The sequence below is a fragment of the Pollachius pollachius genome, assembly GCF_949987615.1.
Source record: "Pollachius pollachius genome assembly, chromosome: 20".
In the NCBI taxonomy this organism is placed as follows: domain Eukaryota; kingdom Metazoa; phylum Chordata; class Actinopteri; order Gadiformes; family Gadidae; genus Pollachius; species Pollachius pollachius.
This window is the reverse complement of record NC_136953.1, coordinates 5,299,208-5,321,236: the sequence shown is the minus strand read 5'-3', so window position 1 is coordinate 5,321,236 and position 22,029 is coordinate 5,299,208. Positions and strand designations below refer to the sequence as shown.

General features: G+C 48.1%; 1 protein-coding gene and 1 pseudogene across 3 annotated transcripts in view; one reads left to right on the top strand and one right to left on the bottom strand.

The window, feature by feature from the left end:
• LOC307091237 (TBC1 domain family member 14-like) overlaps window positions 1-4,467 on the top strand; it is a 32,775-nt gene extending 28,308 nt beyond the window's left edge. For both annotated transcript variants that reach the window (XM_079758175.1, XM_079758176.1), the window contains 2 exons: window positions 956-1,214; window positions 1,841-4,467. In XM_079758175.1, the coding sequence (XP_079614301.1) occupies window positions 956-1,214; window positions 1,841-1,897 (316 nt within the window). In that variant the 3' untranslated portion in view covers window positions 1,898-4,467. The remainder of the gene's footprint in view (window positions 1-955; window positions 1,215-1,840) is intronic.
• Window positions 4,468-5,824: 1,357 nt separating this feature from the next.
• LOC307091286 (L-amino-acid oxidase-like) lies at window positions 5,825-21,471 on the bottom strand (annotated as a pseudogene). Its single transcript has 9 exons — window positions 21,423-21,471; window positions 18,520-18,856; window positions 9,145-9,289; window positions 7,961-8,174; window positions 7,531-7,631; window positions 7,175-7,359; window positions 7,009-7,077; window positions 6,741-6,877; window positions 5,825-6,629 (listed from the first exon to the last, which is right to left on the bottom strand). The product of its transcript is annotated as an L-amino-acid oxidase-like (transcript).
• Window positions 21,472-22,029: the final 558 nt, after the last annotated feature.

The window sequence follows — 22,029 nt, the reverse complement described above, 5'->3', positions numbered from 1 at the left end:
GGCTGGAGGGGTCATGTGATCGCCCGTCTGGTGGATCATTGTTAAAATCTCGCTCTTGGTATCACTCCGAATTACCTCTTTACCTGCCGGAGTAGAAAAAGCAATTGTTTTAAAATGTAACCCTGAATGTTTTGACCTGCCCAGCGCTCAAATGTACGGGCCTATCGGCTTGTGGCAGGTGATTGTTTTGGAACTATAACCATACCTCCTCCTCCTCCTGCTATAACCATACCTCCTCCTGCTGCTGCTATAACCATACCTCCTCCTGCTGCTATAACCATACCTCCTCCTGCTGCTGCTATAACCATACCTCCTCCTCCTGCTATAACCATACCTCCTGCTGCTGCTGCTATAACCATACCTCCTCCTGCTGCTGCTATAACCATACCTCCTCCTCCTGCTATAACCATACCTCCTGCTGCTGCTGCTATAACCATACCTCCTCCTCCTGCTATAACCATACCTCCTCCTCCTCCTGCTATAACCATACCTCCTCCTCCTGCTATAACCATACCTCCTCCTCCTGCTATAACCATACCTCCTCCTGCTGCTGCTATAACCATACCTCCTGCTGCTGCTGCTGCTATAACCATACCTCCTCCTCCTCCTGCTGCTGCTATAACCATACCTCCTCCTCCTCCTGCTGCTGCTATAACCATACCTCCTCCTCCTCCTGCTGCTGCTATAACCATACCTCCTCCTGCTATAACCATACCTCCTCCTGCTGCTGCTGCTGCTATAACCATACCTCCTCCTGCTATAACCATACCTCCTCCTCCTCCTGCTGCTGCTATAACCATACCTCCTCCTGCTATAACCATACCTCCTCCTCCTCCTCCTCCTGCTGCTGCTATAACCATACCTCCTCCTGCTATAACCATACCTCCTCCTCCTGCTGCTATAACCATACTTCCTCCTCCTGCTATAACCATACCTCCTCCTCCTCCTGTCCAAGGATCTTCACGCTGTACAGCAAGTCTCTGCCCCTGGACCTGGCGTGCCGCGTGTGGGACGTGTTCTGCCGGGACGGCGAGGAGTTCCTGTTCCGCACGGCGCTGGGGCTGCTGCACCGCTACCAGGACGCGCTGCAGGGCATGGACTTCATCCAGATGGCCCAGCTGCTGACCCGGCTGCCCGACCTGGTGCCCGGGGAGCAGCTGTTCCAGCACATCGCTGCCGTGCACATGGCCAGCCGCGCCGGGAAGTGGCCGCAGGTACAGACGGATCGAGACGGACGGACGGACGGGGAATGGCGGTCACACGCTTTTATTTTGTGTCACGTGATTTGAGAATTAGCTTTACGTATTTGAGAACGCCTTTCTGTCTTTTTATTTTTGTATGTGTGTTTTTTATGGTGGTCTGGCAGCTTAAAGCTAGGGTAGGCCATTTGGAGACCCCAGCCAGAGTAAGCTAGGTTTGGACGGTATCTAACTCAGGCCTCCCTCCAAAGCCACTCCTCCTAAACACATGAAGAGCTAGCTTCAGTCATGTAAATAAAACTTTGACAAATAGGAATAAAATAAAGCTTCTAAAATGAGTTGCCTACCCTACCTTTTAATGCTGAAGTCTTACATGGTGGTGAAACAACTCTTTCAGCGGCAGCTTGGTAGTTGGTCCTGCTATAACCTGACCATGACGACTGAATCCAACGAGATCAACCCATTTGAAATACTGAAGCAGGAAATTACACTAAGTTATTTAATCACACAGGAAAGTCATTTGCTTGCCAAACAGACCTTAAAGTGCAGCTGTAGAGCATAAATCAGTAGGACACACATTGTGGACTTTGGGGGGGTTGCTCTTCCAGCATGGCTCACGGTCCCCTGTCTCCCCCCCCCAGGTCCTGCAGACCCTCCAGAAGGACCAGGAGCGGTCGAGCCCGGTCCTGAGGCGCTGACCCCCCCCCCAGGCCCGCGCTGCGCTCACTCTCTTTCCGCTCCTGCACTCTCTAAAGCGCTCATGACCCGCCCGCTCTGTCCCATCGCCAGGCGGCCGCTGCCGCCCGACCGCCAGCCCCCCCACTGACTCGTGAGGGACAAGGGACCGGACCGGACTGGGTGAGGCTGGGGCTGGACCTACGGGGTGCGGAGCCATTGGTTTGAGGCTGGGGTGTTGTGAGGGAGGGTGGGTGTTGTGAGGGAGGGTGGGTGATTGGGTCCCGCCGGCCCACTGGGAGAGCCCAGGTCTGGTGGCGGAGGCACCCCTGACTCTGGGGCCCTGACCCGGGTTGAAAGGGCGCCGTGAATGTATCGTGCCCTCTACCAGATCCCTGCTGGAGGAACCTCCCTCCTCACCCCCGGAGACCCAGAACTCAAGCAGAACCCTTCCAGCGGTCCTCCTTATTGATCTACCACCACCCCCTCCCCTACTCTCTGCTTACATATCATGCTCTCGCTCTCGCTCTCGCTCTCTCTCTCTCTCTCTCTCGGCCTCTCGGCCTCTCTCTCTCGGTCTCTGTCTCCGTCTGTCTCGGTGTTTGATGATGGATAATATAACATGAGGAAGGGCGCTGCGGTGCGATTGCACTTGTGGCTGGAGCTCTGCAGACTCTGAGCGTGTTGCACGCGGGTGAGATGGAGGAGATGAAGAATTCCTCCGTATCTCGCTCTTGGTCTCTCTCTATTTCTCTCTTGATCCCTCTCTCTCCCAACTCCTTCCTAATTCTGTGTTTCTCTTCAAATTGCTTCCGACTCCCTGTCTTCCCTGTTCTGTTGAACTGTTGTGTGTTTGGTTTGTTTTGTTGTGTGTCCTTTTTTGTTTTATTTATTAATTTCTGTATCCCTTCCCATGAAGTTAAAGCGCTGGTCTTTTGGACCAGCCGGCTGCTAACTGTATTTATGAAGTTAAAACACAACAACGAAAGACTGTAGATGAACAGAAGTACTTTGCTGTAACTTGACGCCGACCCCCCCCGCCTCCATCCCCCCTTGCTCGTTGATAATTGAAATATTTCAGTAACATGTGTTACGTCATTCCTTTTACCAAAAAATCAATTATGTCCGGTGTCTTTTTAAAAGATGGATTTAAGTTTTAGCAAACCACCATCGGATTAACCAGATCCATATCAGCAGCTATTACGACTGTGTTGTTCCCCTGTGTCTTTGGACGGTACATTTCAGCTGTCCTGTAAGTCTCAGGTGTGCGTTGGGTCGATTTGAAACGTGCAATGCCTTATGACTAGGAAACGGAATCGCTGGCATTGGGATTCGGTTTGCTCTGAAAACGGTGATTCTAGAAAAGTCTAGAAGCCTTGGAACTTTTAGAATGTAGACCATTTGTAATACGGCTGTATGTCTGAACGCCCCGATCCAGTCATTCACCTATTTCAAACAGGGCGTGTTTGTGGTCTCAACGAGTGTTGTGTACAATCAGCCCTAGGCTTAGTGTTTTTGTTCAGTTAGGATGTGGGATTACTTTTTAAAGATTTAAATTGTACGTGTTGTGTTCTTGTCCATGTTTCTCCTGATCAGCCAGGGGTCAAATAACACCACATTCCTTAGACAATGAATCCATATAAACTAAAATATAATGATTATGTGGTTCTTCATTTAGGAATTGAGATTAATCGTTAAACATTTCCGTCTTTCCGTTTAAACAAGTCACCATTTGCGTTGACTTGTCCACGGGTCTTAAATGAATACTACCTATCATATCACAAAAATGGCAGACATACAATTGTTAATGTTGGTGTGTTTTACTCGACTGCGGAACTTTTATCTTCGGATTTGGCCGTGCCGAACTCGACACAGAACGGTTTTAAAGAGTGACCCGTTTTTGTTTTTGTTTTATGCTGCCGACCAACTAGGACGTATTGTCTATCTTACCTCAAGAGAAAAATAATTTGTTTTTATTATTTTGCACTCCTTCCCACCAGCGACCATCAGTCCATCCAACCTTTTGCACACCTGCCTATTACATTTGTGCCTCGCAATCCACAAAATGTCCCCAATGATGCAACTACGTCATCTTGTGTGTGTGTGTGTGTGTGTGTGTGTGTGTGTGTGTGTGTGTGTGTGTGTGTGTGTGTGTGTGTGTGTGTGTCCGTCTGTGAAAGTGTGTGTGAACATGACATAATTTAAAGAGTCTCTCATTGATATAGTGAGCTTGCCATTCGGTTACTGATTGCGACAAAAGGGGGCACTGAAATTAATCGAGCTATTGAATAAATGTCCCATGGCTGAGCAGGCCTACTGCACATGCTTGTCTCTACAGAACCATCAACAGTCAAAGAGCCTTGTATTGCAGACAGAAAGTCCAGGGGCGGGACATTCCAGTGCCCCTTATTGTACCTCCACGCGCCCTTGACTGGTGTGTGGAAACTACCATTTCAAGGGGTTTGTGGTTGTCTCTGAGAGTAGGCTTTCCGTTGTGTGGTTTGTATGGACGATGACAACAAGTTGGACCGTGTCCCACTTTAAGTGTAATATAGAACTGTTTTTTATTTAATAAAGAGCTGTAAATATTCTACATTGGAACTTCGTCACGTTGTCATTGTTGCTGAGGCGATCTAAAGGTGATCGAGGAATCGAGCAAGGCCTAAAGTCTTTGTACACAAGGGCAATTGCTTATTATGAGTGAAGCGACAAAGTGTTAATTGTTGCGTACACATGCACAAACATTTACACACACAATGTTTCAAACGGTGTGAAGGAAACCTTGACAGGTTGCAACGGATTGGCAAGGTCCACAACTAAAAGAAAATACTTTCAATGACTTTTCCCTCCTTCAACTTTGACAGCACGGGGCTCTCTCTGGGCAGTGGCAGATCACAGGATTCCCCTTCTGAAGGATGCATTCATTCGTTATCAAACAGGAGAACAACCCAGAATCGAACGTCTCCAAAACATGGATGTACTGCATATCCACATCCACATCCATGCACATCATAATTCCCCTCATCCACCAACTCCCATTCGCTATATTGTTTAACACTTGGATTAAAAAGTTAAATATGGAGACTGGTATTCAATATGGAGACTGTTGATTCAGAGTACTGTATTCACCGTGGAGTAGAAGCTGGTTAGATTATACATCATCTGTTGGAATGTGAAAGGAATTTGGCAGGAGCAGTTTTGGTTGTTTTGATAACAAGAAAGGTTTGGTCATTTTGACAATAACCAAAGACAAATTTTGTTTAATAAACAACAGTGTTTAATTGACGTGTTGAGTACTGATATTGTCACATTGGCTGTTGCTTATTATGTTCAGGAACAGGAAAGGCAATGTAATATGTGCATAGCTAGGCTATTGCATTCTTGCAGGTGGCAGTCTCAGATTGGTCAATTATCATTACATTTAGGGTTCACAGCATATACAAATTTAGTTTGAGATTTGTTCAATGCTAACACATGCAAATAAAGAACTAGCACTGCGAGCAGGAAGATACTATCTTCTCATGATTCAAAATGCGATTAATAACAAATCACTGCAAATCAAGTCCTCTAGCGGTGGACTTGTAGCTGGGTGTTGGAGTTAGAGCTCTCCTCTAGCGGTGGACTTGTAGCTGGGTGTTGGGGTTAGAGCTCTCCTCTAGCGGTAGACTTGTAGCTGGGTGTTGGGGTTAGAGCTCTCCTCTAGCGGTAGACTTGTAGCTGGGTGTTGGAGTTAGAGCACTCCTCTAGCGGTAGACTTGTAGCTGGGTGTTGGGGTTAGAGCACTCCTCTAGCGGTGGACTTGTAGCTGGGTGTTGGGGTTAGAGCTCTCCTCTAGCGGTGGACTTGTAGCTGGGTGTTGGGGTTAGAGCACTCCTCTAGCGGTGGACTTGTAGCTGGGTGTTGGGGTTAGAGCTCTCCTCTAGAGGTGGACTTGTAGCTGGGTGTTGGGGTTAGAGCTCTCCTCTAGCGGTGGACTTGAAGCTGTCTTGAAGCTGGGTGTTGATGTTCTTGGCAGCTCGGATGGCCGTCTTCATGGCTGTTTCAATCCAGGCGTGAGTGAAGCCGGTGTGTTCCCCGGCGAAATGAACCCTGCCCTGGGACCGGAAGAGCTCCGAGGCGATCTCGGTATGCTGGTAGGGAGTGAACATGGCGAAGGCTCCCAGGCTGTAGGGGTCGGAGCTCCACTGCTTCACCACCACCCCCGTGCACAGGTCCCAGACCTGCTCCCCGTGGATCAGCGCCAGGTCCTTCAGGGCCACCTCCTTCAGCTCCTCATCCCCCAGGCCCAGGAAGAGCAGAGAGTCGTCAGACCAGGTGTAGGAGGCCAGCAGCACGCCGACGTCCGGGTTCTTAGGGAAGCTGTGGCTGGGGTAGTAGATGAAGCGAGAGGGGCGGTCTGTGATGCTCTTCCCCCCCTTGATGCCATCTTCCTCCCAGAACCTTCTGCTGAAGGTGAGGATGATCTTGGTGGAGCTGTCGTAGTGAACGCTGCTCAGTGCGTGCCTCTTACTGCTGGTGAGAGGTGGGACAAAGTCTATGAAGCGGGCCGCCTTTGCTGTGGTCGTGACAAGGACTGCATCAGCAGACACCTTGGTCCACTCTGATTCTTTACCCTTCTGGTAGTATACATCGACGCCAGTGTCTGACTGTGTCTGGTTGATTTGTTTGACCTTGGAGTTCAGCTGGGCGGGGTTAAGCAGGAAGCGATGCAAGGCTTGTGGGAAACGATCTGAGTCATCCACCACCTCAGAATAACTGGAAAGACAATAGATGTACATGAATGGGTGAATGCGGACTGTAAAAACTGGCAGTTATGAATGACTTGGTGCAGACTGTTTAGTGGGGAATGAGTGAGCAGAGACTGACTTAGTGTGGTCATTGATAGCTGCTTGTTCGTAGAGCATCTCAGTCAGGGCGGTGTACATCCAGCCGTTCTCATTCAGCAGGTCTCCTATCATCCTTACCTCCTCAGAATTCAGGTTAGCCACTTGTTCCAAATAACCCTGAATGAAATGTGTACACACACACACACACACACGCACACACACACACACAGTTACATTTTCAATGAGCCATGAATAAATTATTATTACATTTCTGACACAAATGTTTGATATTTATTCTTCATATTTACCTGGACAGAATACTGGTCATATTTCTTAAGGGCAGCCTCACATCCTTGATTTTTCACTGCATCCTTTACCTACACACACACACACACACATTATGTAACCACATCATGATGTTAAAGTTATCTGTATGGTTTTGGCAGCCATTTGAAGGCGTGGCGGGCTACAAACCGTCTGCAAGGCCTGACCCAGCAGCTGGTCAGCCGACAGCTTTTGGGGGGTGTTGTATTTGAGGAGGGCGGGTTTTTTTGTCTGCCCTGTACATCTTCACAAGCTGCCCATTGACAAGGTAGAAGGTGTTGGGGTCATCCATCACAAAGGTACTCAACCGCACACCCAGCCGCTGGGCGTAGGACCTCACCATGAGAGAGAGAGAGAGAGAGAGAGAGAGAGAGAGAGAGAGAGAGAGAGAGAGAGAGAGAGAGAGAGAGAGAGAGAGAGAGAGAGAGAGAGAGAGAGAGACTGTATGACACAGACAGAGAGACAGAAAGAGAGATATAGAGCAAGAGGGGCTGGGGTAGGACTACCTAACCTGCTGGTGGAAGCTGGGGATCCTCATGGCTCCCAGTTCAGCATACCAGCCGTCTGTCGGGTGTCTGTAGGTCTCCCCCCTCCCTCCCGCTAGCCTCTAGCAGCGTCACCGACACACGCACACATACACATACATACACACATACACATAAACACATATATATGTACTTTTAAAGCCGATCTCTGACTGCCTACAAGGCCATTGCTGCTGACCCCCCCCCCCCCCCCCCCCCCCCCCCCCACCCCCAATCATCCTCCCACAGGCATGCATCCCTAAATAAATGTTTTTGTCTTCTCTCCCTGTGAGTCGAATCATTAAACAACAGCCCGCACATCAGTGCCCATATTGTACTCCGTCAAAACCACCGTGTTCAGCAGCCGATGTGGGGACCCCATGTGGAGCCTTGGGCCTTGAGACCTGCTTACCTGGTGTCCCGCGCCCTGCAGCAGTTGGGCAGCGGTCAGACCCACATGCCCACGATGAGCACATGCCGAGGGGTCTGGGCAGGGGGGAGGCCCATCTCACAGAAGCTCCTGGTAGTCCTTGTCCACCAGACAGTCCTTGAGCCCCTGATGCTGCGGAGGTCCTTCGTGGCTCCCCGTGGCCAGGACACACAGGCCAGCAACACCACAACTACTGCTGCACATTCAAACACTTCAGAGTTCCTATTGGCTGGAACTACCCTGAGCACAACCAATCAAAGCAGAGCCTTGAAAGGATGATGAATGCAACGTATAAATATAATGCATAAATCCAGCTTGATCAAATGGTAAACTTCGCACACTGGGAGCTTCCCACTTCAGTTATGGTCTTCTACTGGTGGACACAGGGAGCTAGGGATGCAACTGTGTAAATCTTGAGTTCACAAGTTCAAGAAAACCATTTGTTAACCATATAGGATCTTTAGGTTTTAGGTTCAACTTAATTGTCCCCCCCGGGAAAATTTGTCGATTTTAATGACAAAATACTGTCATTGAAAATCGACATTCATTAAATTGTTATTAATTTGATATAGTTTATAGGCAAGGCTAGGCAACTCTATTTATATAGCACTTTTAAAACACAAGGCAGACTCAAAATGCTTCACATATAAACATTGTCATACAATAAAATAAAATAATACATAAGTAAAAAGAAAACATATGCAAAAAATGAGTAAAATAGATAGAAAATAAAGGCAAAGTTAAAAAAGAAAAAGCATTTTAGGAAGTGCAATGTATTTAAGATAAGATCAACAGTCTCTCTGGTACCCACATCGGGACTCCAACCCGACCTAAAGGAACTTGGTCCTGTCTCTGGGACTCAAACACAGATTCTGGGACTCCAACCCGGATTCTAGGACTCTAACCCAGACAGAAATCGGGTCCAAAATAAATAATTGGTGTTGCAAATTGGAAAAAGTTTTGGTCTGTTCTTTCGCCAATGATGAGTTGATGGCTCGGGTTCCCCAAGAGTTCAACAAGTTCTACAATGACTGTCATTGTGGTTTTAGGATGACAACCAGAGAATCTGCCTGATTAATACCTGACCAACGGTCACAAGTAGAACACATTTAAGGTCATATTTGTCTTTTCTTGAGTTCAGACAGATGCTTCCAGTGTGTACTCACCTGTTTTCCAGAGGGCCATTTATGCTGTTGTCTCTGAGATGGATACTGTGGGGATAAGAGTTTTTCAATCAGCTGAAAGAGTGGGACCTTACATTTGAGCACCAAAACAGGGTACCTACCTCCAATGTCAAAGCCGTCAATCTGACTTTAACGATGAAGCAAAGCTTTTATATAACATTTCTTCACATGATCATCACGTGATTACGAGGCAAGGTGAAATTCTTGGGAATAGGTGTACCAATGAATCAAACACGTTTGCTATTGTTTCACATTGTGCAACCTATATCCTATTTCTTCACTGATTCTATCATACTTGGGGATTTTCTGCACTGAACACAAACAGGCACTGACAGACACACGCAAAAAAAAGTACATATCGTCTATTTATGTTTATATTTGTATGCGTACATTGCATTACTGCCTTGTACTTTTTACACTTTTTTACTAGTGTGTGTACACTTGGATGCTGCTACAATTTCGTTGTACCCTGTACAATGACAAATAAAATAATTCTGATTCTGATTTAACATCCATGTGGACTCTAGCAGCTGTTCCCTCGCTGCTGATTTTCTATCACTGCTGGACTGCTTCAACATTCAACAACATGTACAGGGCCCAATGATGCCAAAGGGCACACCTTGGACCTGGTGTGGTGTGCTGGCACAACCATGCTTACCCCCATGCCATCATGTTTTCTGTCACTGTGCCCCTGCCAAAGCAGCCCACAAAGCGGTCCATCACATACAGGAACACGAAACGTGTTCCAAGCTGGCCAACAGCCTAGCGATCAACCTCGCCATCCATCCCCAAAACCACACGGCCTGGTCGAGCACTACAACACCGCTCTCGCCCTCACTCTAGACTCCGTTGCCCCACTCTAGATCTGTCTCCTTCGCCCGCCCAGCTCCCTGGTTTACCCCAGAGCTTCTGAGGTTTAAGTTCATTGGGCGCTGGCTCGAGAGGCTATACAAAAGATCTGGCCTCCCTGTCCATCGCGAAACCTAGAGAGACCATGTCAAGGTTTACCAAGAGGCTCTCTCCCGGACAAAAACACTCTTATTACTCCACACTTCACAGCGTACATCAACAGCCAACAAAAACATCTCACAAAGCTTTTCTCTACCAGCCTTCTCAACCCTCCTGTGCCCCACAACCCTCAGATGGTGCTGACCTCTGCTCCAGGTTCCTGGATTTTTTTTTGGAAACCATCCATCAGCAACTCCAGATGTCCACCCCCTGACCGCCGGCCACAATAAATCTGCAGGATGCGAACCACCCATCTGCCTGCCCTCCACAGTGCTGCTTCTCCACCTTTTCCCTGCTGGATGCTGACCAAGTCCTCGACCTCATGACCAAAGCCAGGACTACATCCAGCAGTCTGGACCCACTGCCCACGACCCTAGTGAAGGCCTGTCTCCCCACCCTCTGCCCTGCGGTGGTAACCATCACGAACGCCTCACTCAGCTCTGGCGTGGTACCCTCCAACTTCAAGTTGGTGATACCGACACTCAAAAAGCATGGCCTGGACCCAGATGACCCCAAAAATTACTGCCCGATCTCCAACCTTCCCATCCTGAGTAAGATCTTGGATAGAGCAGTGGCTGCCCAGCTCCAACACTACATGTCCCAACATAAGCTATTTGAACCTCTCCAATCCGGCTTCAGATCTAATCATAGTAATGAAACCGCCCTCATCAAAATCACTAATGAAATGTTTTGCCTGTATATATGTTATATGTTTTTTTTCAATTTTGGCACCCATTGCACTCCTGATCATCCCTGGAAGGAGGGATCCCCCACCCTGCGTTCCTCCTAAAGATTCCTTCCATTCTAATTAAGGGAGTTTATTCTTGCCTTCTTGGGGGCTAGGGTTGCGGGGGACTGTAAATTTCAATTGAAATATAACTGCGAGCAGCAATGTGGAGGTCAAGCAGAATAGGACTCAATAAACAAATTTTGGTGGACAGACATAATCGGTTAGGTGGCTACATGATGACCGTCTCAGTAATTTCACCTACAATGAAAGCTATTGGCAAATGGTTATCACGATGAAAATACATTGAAGTTGCTTCTTAAGGGCCGGAATAGACTTGCTGCTTGATGATGCCCAATTATTTGGGCATCATCAGGATAGGGTCATAAGACTATGAGCCAAGTCTGGTTTGGATACATGAAAGCCAAGCAGAGATATGAGCTCACTTCCTGTTTGATGTCCCACTGAGGTTAAAGGTCACCAAATTGTTTGGGTGTCCGCAGGATGATGTTATGAGGCTATGTACCAAGTTTGGCCATGATATGTTAAAGAGTTGCTGAGAAATGGGCTTACTTCCTGTTTGGCGGCTTTGCCGTCAAGTTTGATTGTCTGTCACGGCCAAACAGTTTTGAATTTGAAAAAGCTGGAAACCTGAAAACCTGAAAGCCAAAGCTGAAAACCATTTCCATTAATTTGTACACGTCCCGCAAATTGAGACGTTGTCCTGCATTGTTATTGACAGTAGGACTCGATTTTTGAAATGCGTGTTTTATAATCTGGCATTTATCAATTAGCTGTGTGCGGAGACTGCAGTGAGGGCTGTCATCAGGGGGCGGGCTGGGGCGGGCTGTTTGATCATGTCAATCAAACTGGGACGCGGACGCAGGTTAAGGGCACGCCCACCAACAAGAAACAATGCAAATCAGGTCAGAACAGCATGCAGCACACATGGAGGAAAGTACGACCCGTACGGCTAAGAAGAGGAAATGCAGCTACAATAAAGACCGGGAAACTATCTATCCCTGGATGAAACCAGTGCAAGGCGAGTCTGGTAAAGCTTTGTGTGAAGTTTGCTTGAGTCATTTTTCCGTTTCACACAGAGGAGGTGAATACGACAATTGATTTTGACAACAACCAGGATTTTTTTCAACATGGCGGCCAAATTCTGATGTTTCCATGAGAAATAATTTATAAGCTATATGGGTTGGTCTGAAAGTATCACCAGACATTGACAATAAGTTTGAAATATACTCATGTGAAGAGAGAGGAGTTAAAACACATCTTCAATAATTACAGCACGCCCTAGAGGTCGAAGGTCACCAAATTTGATGAGTGTCCCCATTGAATGTCATGGGTCTTTGTACCAAGTTTGGTTATGATATTAGCAGAACCAGATGTCCCGCTTTGTGCGAGACAGTCACGCACTTTCATTACATTGTACACGTCCCACAAACAGAGACGTTGTCCCGCATTGTTATTGACAGTCAGACTCGATTTTTGAAATGCTTGTTTGTGAAAATTTGATGAATTGGTCAAAAGTTATAAACATGAATGCATGTCAAACTTTGACCTGTTGGTGGCGCTAGAGCCCTTGAGCTAGCAAGGTCAAAATTGCAGTGAGGGATCATGGAACTGTCCTGAATTAATCCCATGCCGGATAATAATAATAATAATAATAGAATAACATAGTATAACAATGGCTTTCGCTGCTTGACCCCCAATAATAATAATAGGAAAGCGTAGAATAACAATGGTTGTCTCGCAGCTTTGCTGCTTGAGGCCCAATGAAGACCTAGCACTGTGAGCATAAGATACTATCTACTCATGTTTCAATATGTGATTAATAACTAATCACTGCTGGGGTGTTGGAGTTAGAGCTGTCCTCTAGCGGTGGACTTGTAGCTGGGTGTTGGGGTTAGATGTCTCCTCTAGTGGTGGACTTGTAGCTGGGTGTTGGGGTTAGAGCTCTCCTCTAACGGTGGTTTTATTACATTTTTTTAATCCAAAGAGACATAATAATAATAATGCTATTAATAACTTAGAGTTACACAACACCTTTCCTTACATGTAGAGTTTAGGAGTCCTCTTTCTCAGGGACTTCCTTTCATCCTGGACATTAGGGGCTTGGGTCAAACACACTCGCCACTAGACTAACCTTCCCGTATAGGCCAACGACCAATACCCTTTTTTGTTTATTTGTTTATGTACAAGATTCTCCAATGCTCATGCAACCGTGCAACAAAGATGTCTTCCTGCTCTAACCGCACACACATACATACTCATGCACACCATGGACCCTTCTGTGGTTCACTTGTTATTAAGTTCAGCACGGTGTTCCTTTCACTACCTACAAGTGTCTGTTCTACAGAAGCAATCTTGGTGAATACACATATTTAGTAGCCTCGTCCTTGTACAACCGTGTTTCATCTCACTGAGTTTGGTGAATAAACATTTAAACATTGACACGGTGATATTTAGGTTGTCAATAGTTCACTGATTGGTTGGACCACAGACTGGTGCGATTACTCAGACCTCTCCTTGTGATTGGAAAATGATCGCTTAGAACATATATTTAGATGAAATGTATAGGGATTCAAAAATGCTTTGGAAAAAGGCTGATGTGGAGAGATCCTTGTCCTTGTTCTTGTTTATTTATCATCGGTGTAGCAGCAACAGAAGACACAATGGAGTACATTTTCTTTCAGATGTGTGTGTGTGTTTGCACACAAAATGTACACACAAAACATATACACACAACACATGCAGATGACATATAACGGGTGATTGGATCCCGCCGGCCCGACTGCCCTTGGTCTTCCACATGCCCCCCCCCCCCCCAAACCCTTTTAATTGAACTGAACTTTTATCTTCAGACTTGGGCCTTGTACTGCAGACAGGAAGTCCTGGGTTAGGACGCCTCCTTATTGTACCCCCACGCAGGGCCGCTGCTGGCCATTTCGGTGCCCTACGCGAGCGGGGGGGGGAGCCTCTTTTTATATATTAGGTAAAAACATATAATTGCCGAAATTGAGTGATAGGTTATGCAATTGAGAAAAAACAACAGTGGGCCTCTTCATAACTAATTTATATATTTTTTTAATTGAATAATGTAATAATTATTTTTATTTTAAAATTTTTTTTACAAACCATAATTTTTGGTGCCCCCCCAGGTACTTGGTGGCCTACGCACTCTGCATACTCTGAGTATAGGGAGCGGCGGGCCTGCCCCCACGCACTTTGGACTGGTGTGTGGAAACTACCATTACAAGGGGTTTGTGGTCGTCTCTGAGAGTAGGCTTTCCGTTGTGTGGTTTGTATGGACGATGACAGCAATGTTGGACCGCGTCCCACTTGAAGTGTCATATAGAACTGTTTTTATTTAATAAAGAGCTGTACATATTCTACATTGGCACTTCGTGGTCCTCATGTTGCTGATGAGATCGAAAGGAGGTGATGGAGAAATCGACACAATGGCTTATTGTGTAAGTGAAGCAACAAAAAGTTAGGTTTATTTGTTGCGTACACATGCACAAACATTTACACGCACACTGTTTCAAACGGTGTGAAGGAAACCTTAACAGGTTGCAAGTAATGGCCAGGTCCACAACTTATTTTCAAAAGAGTCTAAATTGTCCTGCCTTAGAACTTCTCCTTTTTTCTCTCTGTCTGTCTGTGTTGCTCTCTCTCACATATCATTTCCCTTTCGCTCGTCACACACCCTCTCACTCTGCTCCACCTCACCCTCCACCACACTTCCGCCCATCTTCTCGTTAAATCGGTGTGCCTTCAGCTGTTTTCCTTTACTTGTCGCTGTCTCAGAGCCTGTAACCATGCGTGCTCTCGGCCTCCTCCTCCTGTGCATCTTTGGATCCATGCTGGTTTCATTGACCGTGGCCAACTGTAAGTTAACTGACTCACATTGGTGACACCTAACAAGGGTACACTAATTAACTTAACATTAGTAGATGCAGTATTAAAGTTGTACTAATGTTATTAACCATTAGCCTACCTTATGGTTTAGTAGCCTAATCATTTATTAATGGTGTTCCTGTTTACTAAGGTATTGGTGTATACATTATTTTATCTGGTTAGTTAGGACCCTAACCCATGTGCTATTGCTTTAATATAATGCTTATTACTGCATAAACTATTACTATTGAATGTGCCCTTATTCTAAAGTTGCACCACATATTGATGTTATGTTGAGTTGTTTATCTGTAACATTAACATGTTTACTGTTCTCAGACGGAATTGGTCCCGATAGCTGCTGTTTCCATTATTACGAAAGACCGGTGAAATTCGCTAAAATCCAAAGCTACGATTTGACGGATGGACGCTGTTCAATGCCCGCCGTTATGTAAGCGTAGCCTTGACCAAATACCATCCAATGGGTTTTATTTGCATCACAATGATGTCTACACCATATTAACACAGAATGAACTAAAAATAATGACTGTAATGTCCTTTCTGTGACAGTTTGCAGACCATAGGCAATGTCTCGATCTGCGTGAACCCTGAAACCGCCTGGGTCAAGCGTGCGATGACACGACTGGATGACCGCAACTTCTAACGCCGCTGTTAATGGAACCTACCGGAAATCAGCTTTATACTGAGTCACGCCAGCTTTAAATTGAAACTTTGTTGCCTTTAATACTTTCCTGTATAATAAAAAAAATACACAATGGACGAGAATTTTTTTTTTCTATTGCTGCCCTTAGTGCTGAAAGTAGAACCATGCTTAATGTGTTTCACAGGGGGAATATAGACAGAAATACGCTGTGTTTCTGAACTTATATTTGTTATAGAAGCTACCTTTAGAAGTTAGGAGGGTTATCCTGGCTGCAACCAGGTTTAATGTTGCCTTTTAATGTATCTATAGTATTTACTAATTATTGCTATTAAGCTATCGATTTTTTGGGATTTAGTGCAATAAATGCTATCCTCTAATAAAATATATACGAATACATAAGAGTTTTGGAAGCTTTATTTTGTCTTCAGTATAAAACTTTTTCCCTGTTGGATATTTCAGAAGATTACATCACATTTTTTGTAAATATAATAAAAGTAGTCGTAAATAACTAAAACTACATTAATACATTTGTTAAACAAAATAGAAGGTGACTTTAGTCAACTGCAAAAAAAAATCCTCAAAGTTGAGAATATAGGATATAGGTTTCATATAGTATATATAGCATATTTCATATCGGTTATCCAAGCATTTAAAGAGCCAGTGAGCCCACTGTTTCAGATGGAATTATAAAACGTGTTTCGGGAGAGTTTTAGGAAAGGGGGTCATGACGTGGTTACGAACAATGCCAAGTGGTTGCTAGTGCCTCTTGGTCGTGACGTCAATATTTAAATATTTCGAGCTTGTGGAGCAAATAATAGTGGTCATGACTGTCTCTCTCATTTGGACTCGATCTTGACTTGTAATCAAACCTCTTTGGACGCTTTCAAGCCCTTGTCTCGGACTTGACAAACATGGTATTGACTACAGCTCTGCCAGAAAGAAGGACCCGTGATGCCGCCACAGAAGCAAATCAATGCTTTGCTTCAGCCACTCAATGGGCTATCGCCCGGTTTAACAAAACAAATGAACTCATCCGACGGAGCGATACAATGTTTATAAGTAATCTCAGTCTACGCTTTAAGCAAGTGCATGTTTCTGCACGTGAACAACTTCATGGCCGTCTCTACCTTTCCGCTCCTGCATGGTGCGGAAAATATGCAATAGCGACCCCCTGGTGTCAAACTTTATGATGGGAAACAGAATACGGTGTAAAACCGGGCCGCGAAAATAAAAGCAAATAGGTGGGGACAGGTGGTTTAGCACGTTAAAGCTAGGGTAGGCAATTTGGAGAAACCAGCCAGAGTAAGTAACTCCCCAAAAACACATGACTAGCTCGCTAGCTTTAGCAATAGGCCTGTCTTGCTTTGTGGAAAACTCCGTCATGCGCAATGAGGGCAGAAACAGGAACAGTGAGCGCAGGTAGTCTACGTAGACGGACAGGTGCGGTGAGCCATCCAATTATTTCATTCGGCCGAATTAAATAATTGAATGGGTTTATTACATGCCTGCTACAGCTCACAGCAGGCATGCAATAATACTATAATTTTGAATTTGAATTTCTTTTGGCTGAGCATTTAAATGATTGATTGCTGTGGGGATGTCAATTAAATTTCACAGATATTTCTAAAATATATTGCCTACTCTTACTTTAATGCTGAAACCTTACATGGTGGTGAATCAAGCACAGGTGTAGTACATTGTGGTCGGCTGGTGGAACCTAGTTCCTAAACCCCTGAGACCCAGAACTCAAGAAGAACCCTTCGGTCCTCCTTATTGGGGTGATTGAAAGGACCATTTCAAAGGGTTTGTGGTCGTCTCTGAGAGTAGGCTTACTGTTGTGTGGTTTGTATGGACGATGAAAACAATGTTAAGTTGTAATATAGAAATGTTTTTATTTAATACAGAGGTGAACATATTCTACATTGGCACTTTCTGCTCGTCATTGATGCTGATAAGATCTAGAGGAGGTGATGGAAATGTACATGGCAGGAAATTGAGCAAGGCCTAAAGGCTGTGTAGACCAGGGCAAATGCTTATCGTGAGAAGCGACAAAAAGTGGTTTATTGTTGTGAACACACAAACACACACACACACACACACACACACACACACACACACACACACTTCTTTAATTGGTGTGAAAAGAAACCTACATAAACAGGCTAGTTTCAGAGCTAAAGGAAAATACTTTTAAAGAAACGTCAACATGTCCTGTCTTTGAACTTCTTCATATGTATGTATGTATGTATGTATGTATGTATGTTTGTATGTATGTGTGTATATAAGTATATATATAAATATATATATATATATATATATATATATATATATTGTGGCAACCCGTTTCCCCGAGTGTCAGGTGCCCGGTAGGAATCACACGGTGAGCAAGGGTTAAAGCCGCAGTCGGCGTTTATTTCACAAGAATAATTAGTCTGCATCCTCGTGCTAGGGTCTCCGGGAGCCTCTAGTTCGCCGGCGTGGTGCGGAATCCCTCCGCGTCGCTTCGCCGTTCGCCCGGCCTGGTGCTTACTCCCCCCGTGTCACTCTCTGTGGTGCGGACTCCCCCCGTGTCACTCTCCCGGTTCGGCCGGTCTGGTGCTTCTTTTATGCCGGCTCCTGGTCCTTTCCCTTCCTCCGGCCAGGTGTCCCCGATCACGCTGATTCGGGGGAGAGACGTGGTGCTCTCTGTCGCCGGCTGGAGGGTGGCGACGGTAAACCAAGTCTACTGCGTCCAGCGGCGGGATGCCACACTCCTCCACCGCTTGCTCAGGCCCCTGGGCGTCGGTGAACCCGCTCAGGCAGGCATCCCGGCGTGACAGGGCGTCGGCGTTGGCGTTCTTGGCTCCGGCCATCCACTTCAGGGGGGCGTGGTTGGTGACCAGGGTGACCTCCCTCCCTAGGAGATAATACCTGGTGTTTCGGAGGGCCCGGAACCACCGCGTCACTCGTGCGTTGGTGTCCCTGGCTCCGGCCATCCGCTTCAGGGGGGCGTGGTCGGTGACCAGGATGACCTCCCTCCGCCCTCCACCGGCTCTGGGCTTGATAGGCCCACTCGTGGTCCAATGTGATTCGCCGAAGCCGCTTGGCGGTCGACGCCTTCTTAGAGCCGGGGTCCTTGGTCACCTCCTCTATCAGGACGTAGTCGGTGGGGTTGGGGTTGGACAGGAGGTGGCTGGCGTCCACGGGCCTGCCCAGCGCGTCAACCTCCCCGCAGGGGCTGCCCGCGCTGTTGCCCTGGCAAACGTTCTGCCCGTAGATCACCGACTCTCGGGCCTGTCTCTCGGGGACCCAGACGTGGCTCCCTGACTCTTCAGTGTTCAGGTCGTCGTCATCCTCGTGGCCCGTGGGTCCAGAGGGGACCCGGTGGTCGTCAGAGCTCTCGTCGGGATCTGGAAGTTTCACAGGTTTACCTGTCTCCAGGAGGTCGTCCCCATCCACGTCCAGCGTGATGGCGGCTTCATTGGGGATCGACACGGGCAGGTGATCGTCCTCAGCTTCTTTAGCGGAGTCCCTTGCTTCGACTGACGTCTCTGCCGCTTCCGTCTCTGCCTCTGCCTCCGGCTCGGCGTCGACGTCGACGTCGGCCTCCGGCTCCGAGTCGGCCTCGAGCAGCACCACAGCCTCTGGCTCCGGTGAGGCCGTGGGCTCGGTGTCGATGTCGGTCTCTGGATCGGCCTCGAGCTCTGGCTCCAAGTCGGCCTCGAGCAGCACCACGGCCTCTGGCTCCGGTGAGGCCGCGGGCTCAGCCTCCGCCTCGGGCTCCGTCTCCACCACAGGCTGGGGCTCGACCGACGACTCATAGGCCCGGATTGAGGCCTCTGTCGAGGGCTTTGTGTCCACGGCGTCCTCGGTCGGGGGCCGGGCCTCGCCGGAGGCCTCCGGCCCGGCCTCAGGCGCGGCCGGGCTGGCCTTGCACGGCGCTGGCTTAGCTTTTTCGCGAGCAGCTTCCTCTGTTCGCCCTCCGGGGGACGACGGAGGCCTGGTGGCCCCTTAGGCCTGTTGAGCTCCCCTCACCCCTCTGCGGGGTGGTTCTCTCCGGCTCCGGAGTTCACGCGCCCGGTCCTGTAGCCGGTGGAAGATCGGGCAGTCCCTCCCGATAAGCAGCGGCACCGGGAGGTGGGGTACGATCCCTGCCCGCGTCGTGAACACCCCGCGTGGGGTCAGGACGACGACGTGGCAGGTCTCGAACGTCCGGGTGTCCCCGTGCACGCAGGTCACCTCTATAGGCGCGCCCTCCTTCCCGCCCGCCAAGTCAGGGCGGAGGAGAGTGACCACGCTGCCGGTATCCACGAGGGCCTGCGTGTCCTGGTTCATTACCCGCGCCGGTATGGTCGGGCTTCCTGTTTTCCCCTGTGCCCAGGAGGTCGCTAGCATGCATGTCTGCGTCTGCTGCCGGCGTGGCTCGTCTCGCGGCCCCGCCTCCCGCGGCCTCGTCTCCCGCGGCCTCATCTCGGGCCGCGTCGTCTCTGCCGGCGTCGTCTCCAGCTGCATCGTGGTCTGGTTTGGAGTTTCCCGAGGGATCGCGTTGCCTCGCGTCGCCGCTGCTGGTTGGCGTTCGCTTACAAAAAAGTGGCCGTAGTAGGCCAGGATCACCTGCTTAAGGGCCAGGTATCGCCGGGCGGTCTCCGCCGGTAGGTCCCGGCACGCCTGCTGGGCGGGCCCGGTGAGGAACGGGGCCACAATATGGCCCCACTGCTCCTCTGGCCAGTGTTCCCTTCGGGCGGTCCGCTCGAATGCCTCGAGGTATGCCTCCGCGTCGTCGTCGGGCACCAGCTTGGTGAGCCGGCTGGTCGGGGCGGCGGTCGGGGCGGCGTGGACGGCGAGCCGTAGTACGGCCTCGTAGAGCAGGGCCAGACTCTCCGTGGTCTCCCGCTGCTGCTGCTGGGCGGGCGTCGCCGCGGTCCCATCCGGGTTCTGCATGCCGGCTGAAGGGGGTTCCCTCACAAAACCGGCCCGTAGCGCGGTCGAGTTGCCTGCATTCTCCACCATATGTGGCAACCCGTTTCCCCGAGTGTCAGGTGCCCGGTAGGAATCACACGGTGAGCAAGGGTTAAAGCCGCAGTCGGCGTTTATTTCACAAGAATAATTAGTCTGCATCCTCGTGCTAGGGTCTCCGGGAGCCTCTAGTTCGCCGGCGTGGTGCGGAATCCCTCCGCGTCGCTTCGCCGTTCGCCCGGCCTGGTGCTTACTCCCCCCGTGTCACTCTCTGTGGTGCGGACTCCCCCCGTGTCACTCTCCCGGTTCGGCCGGTCTGGTGCTTCTTTTATGCCGGCTCCTGGTCCTTTCCCTTCCTCCGGCCAGGTGTCCCCGATCACGCTGATTGGGGGGAGAGACGTGGTGCTCTCTGTCGCCGGCTGGAGGGTGGCGACGGTAAACCAAGTCTACTGCGTCTCCTCGGACCTGCCCGGTCCGAGGTCCAGCGGCGGGATGCCACAATATATATAGACAGGGTGCGATTTGTGAAAAAACCAGAGGGGGGGATAATTTTGAGAAACATTTTAAAATGTTTCAAAATGAAGACGGACCCTGTGTATTTTGGTTGTTAATTATTACGATGTAATGGTGAAAATACTTTGGGTGGGGGGGATAATTTTTATCCCCACCGAGGATAAAAATGATTCAGCAGAGGGTAGGACGTGTAAACCAGAGGGGGGGATAATCCCCACCATCCCCACCGGCAAATCGCACCCTGTATATATATATATATATATATATATATATATATATATACAGATACATAAATTGTTAGAAAAGCAATGATTGGCCCAAGAGATTCAATCAAAGATGGACATTAACTAATGAAGATCAATAATAATAAACATTATCCACAATGTTAAAAAACTACACTAGTGAGTTCGGTCTGTTTATATTCCTTCACCTTGTCCATTTCTCTTTTGCGACACTGTTCACTCTCACACCTTTTTGGGGCCATTAGCTAAGCTGTGGCGGGCTCACCAGTCAGCACTGATGGCTCCACCTCCCCCTCAACCACACTTCCGCCCATCTTCTCTTTAAATCGTTGTCCTTCAGCTGTGTTTCACTACTCGTCGCCGTCTCAGGACCTGTAATCATGCGTGTTCTTGGCCTCCTCCTGCTGTGTGTCTTTGGATCCATGCTGGTTTCATTGACCGTGGCCAACTGTAAGTTAACCGACTCACATCGGTAACACTTAACAAGGGTTCGATAATTAACTTAACATTAGTAAATGCAGTATTAAGGTTTTACTAATGTCATTAAACATTAGCCTACCTTATGGTTTAGTAGCCTAATCATTTATTAATGGTGTTCCTGTTTACTAAGGTATTGGTGTATACATTATTTAATCGGGTTAGTTAGGACCCCAACCCTTGTGCTATTGCTTTAATATAATGCTTATTACTGCATTAACTAATCCTATTGAATGTGCCCTTATTCTAAAGTTGTGCCACATATTGATGTTATGTTGAGTTGTTCATTTATCTGTAACATTAACATGTTTACTGTTCTCAGACGGAAATGGTCCCGATACCTGCTGTTTCCATTATTACGAAAGACAGGTGAAATTCACACAAATCCGGAGCTA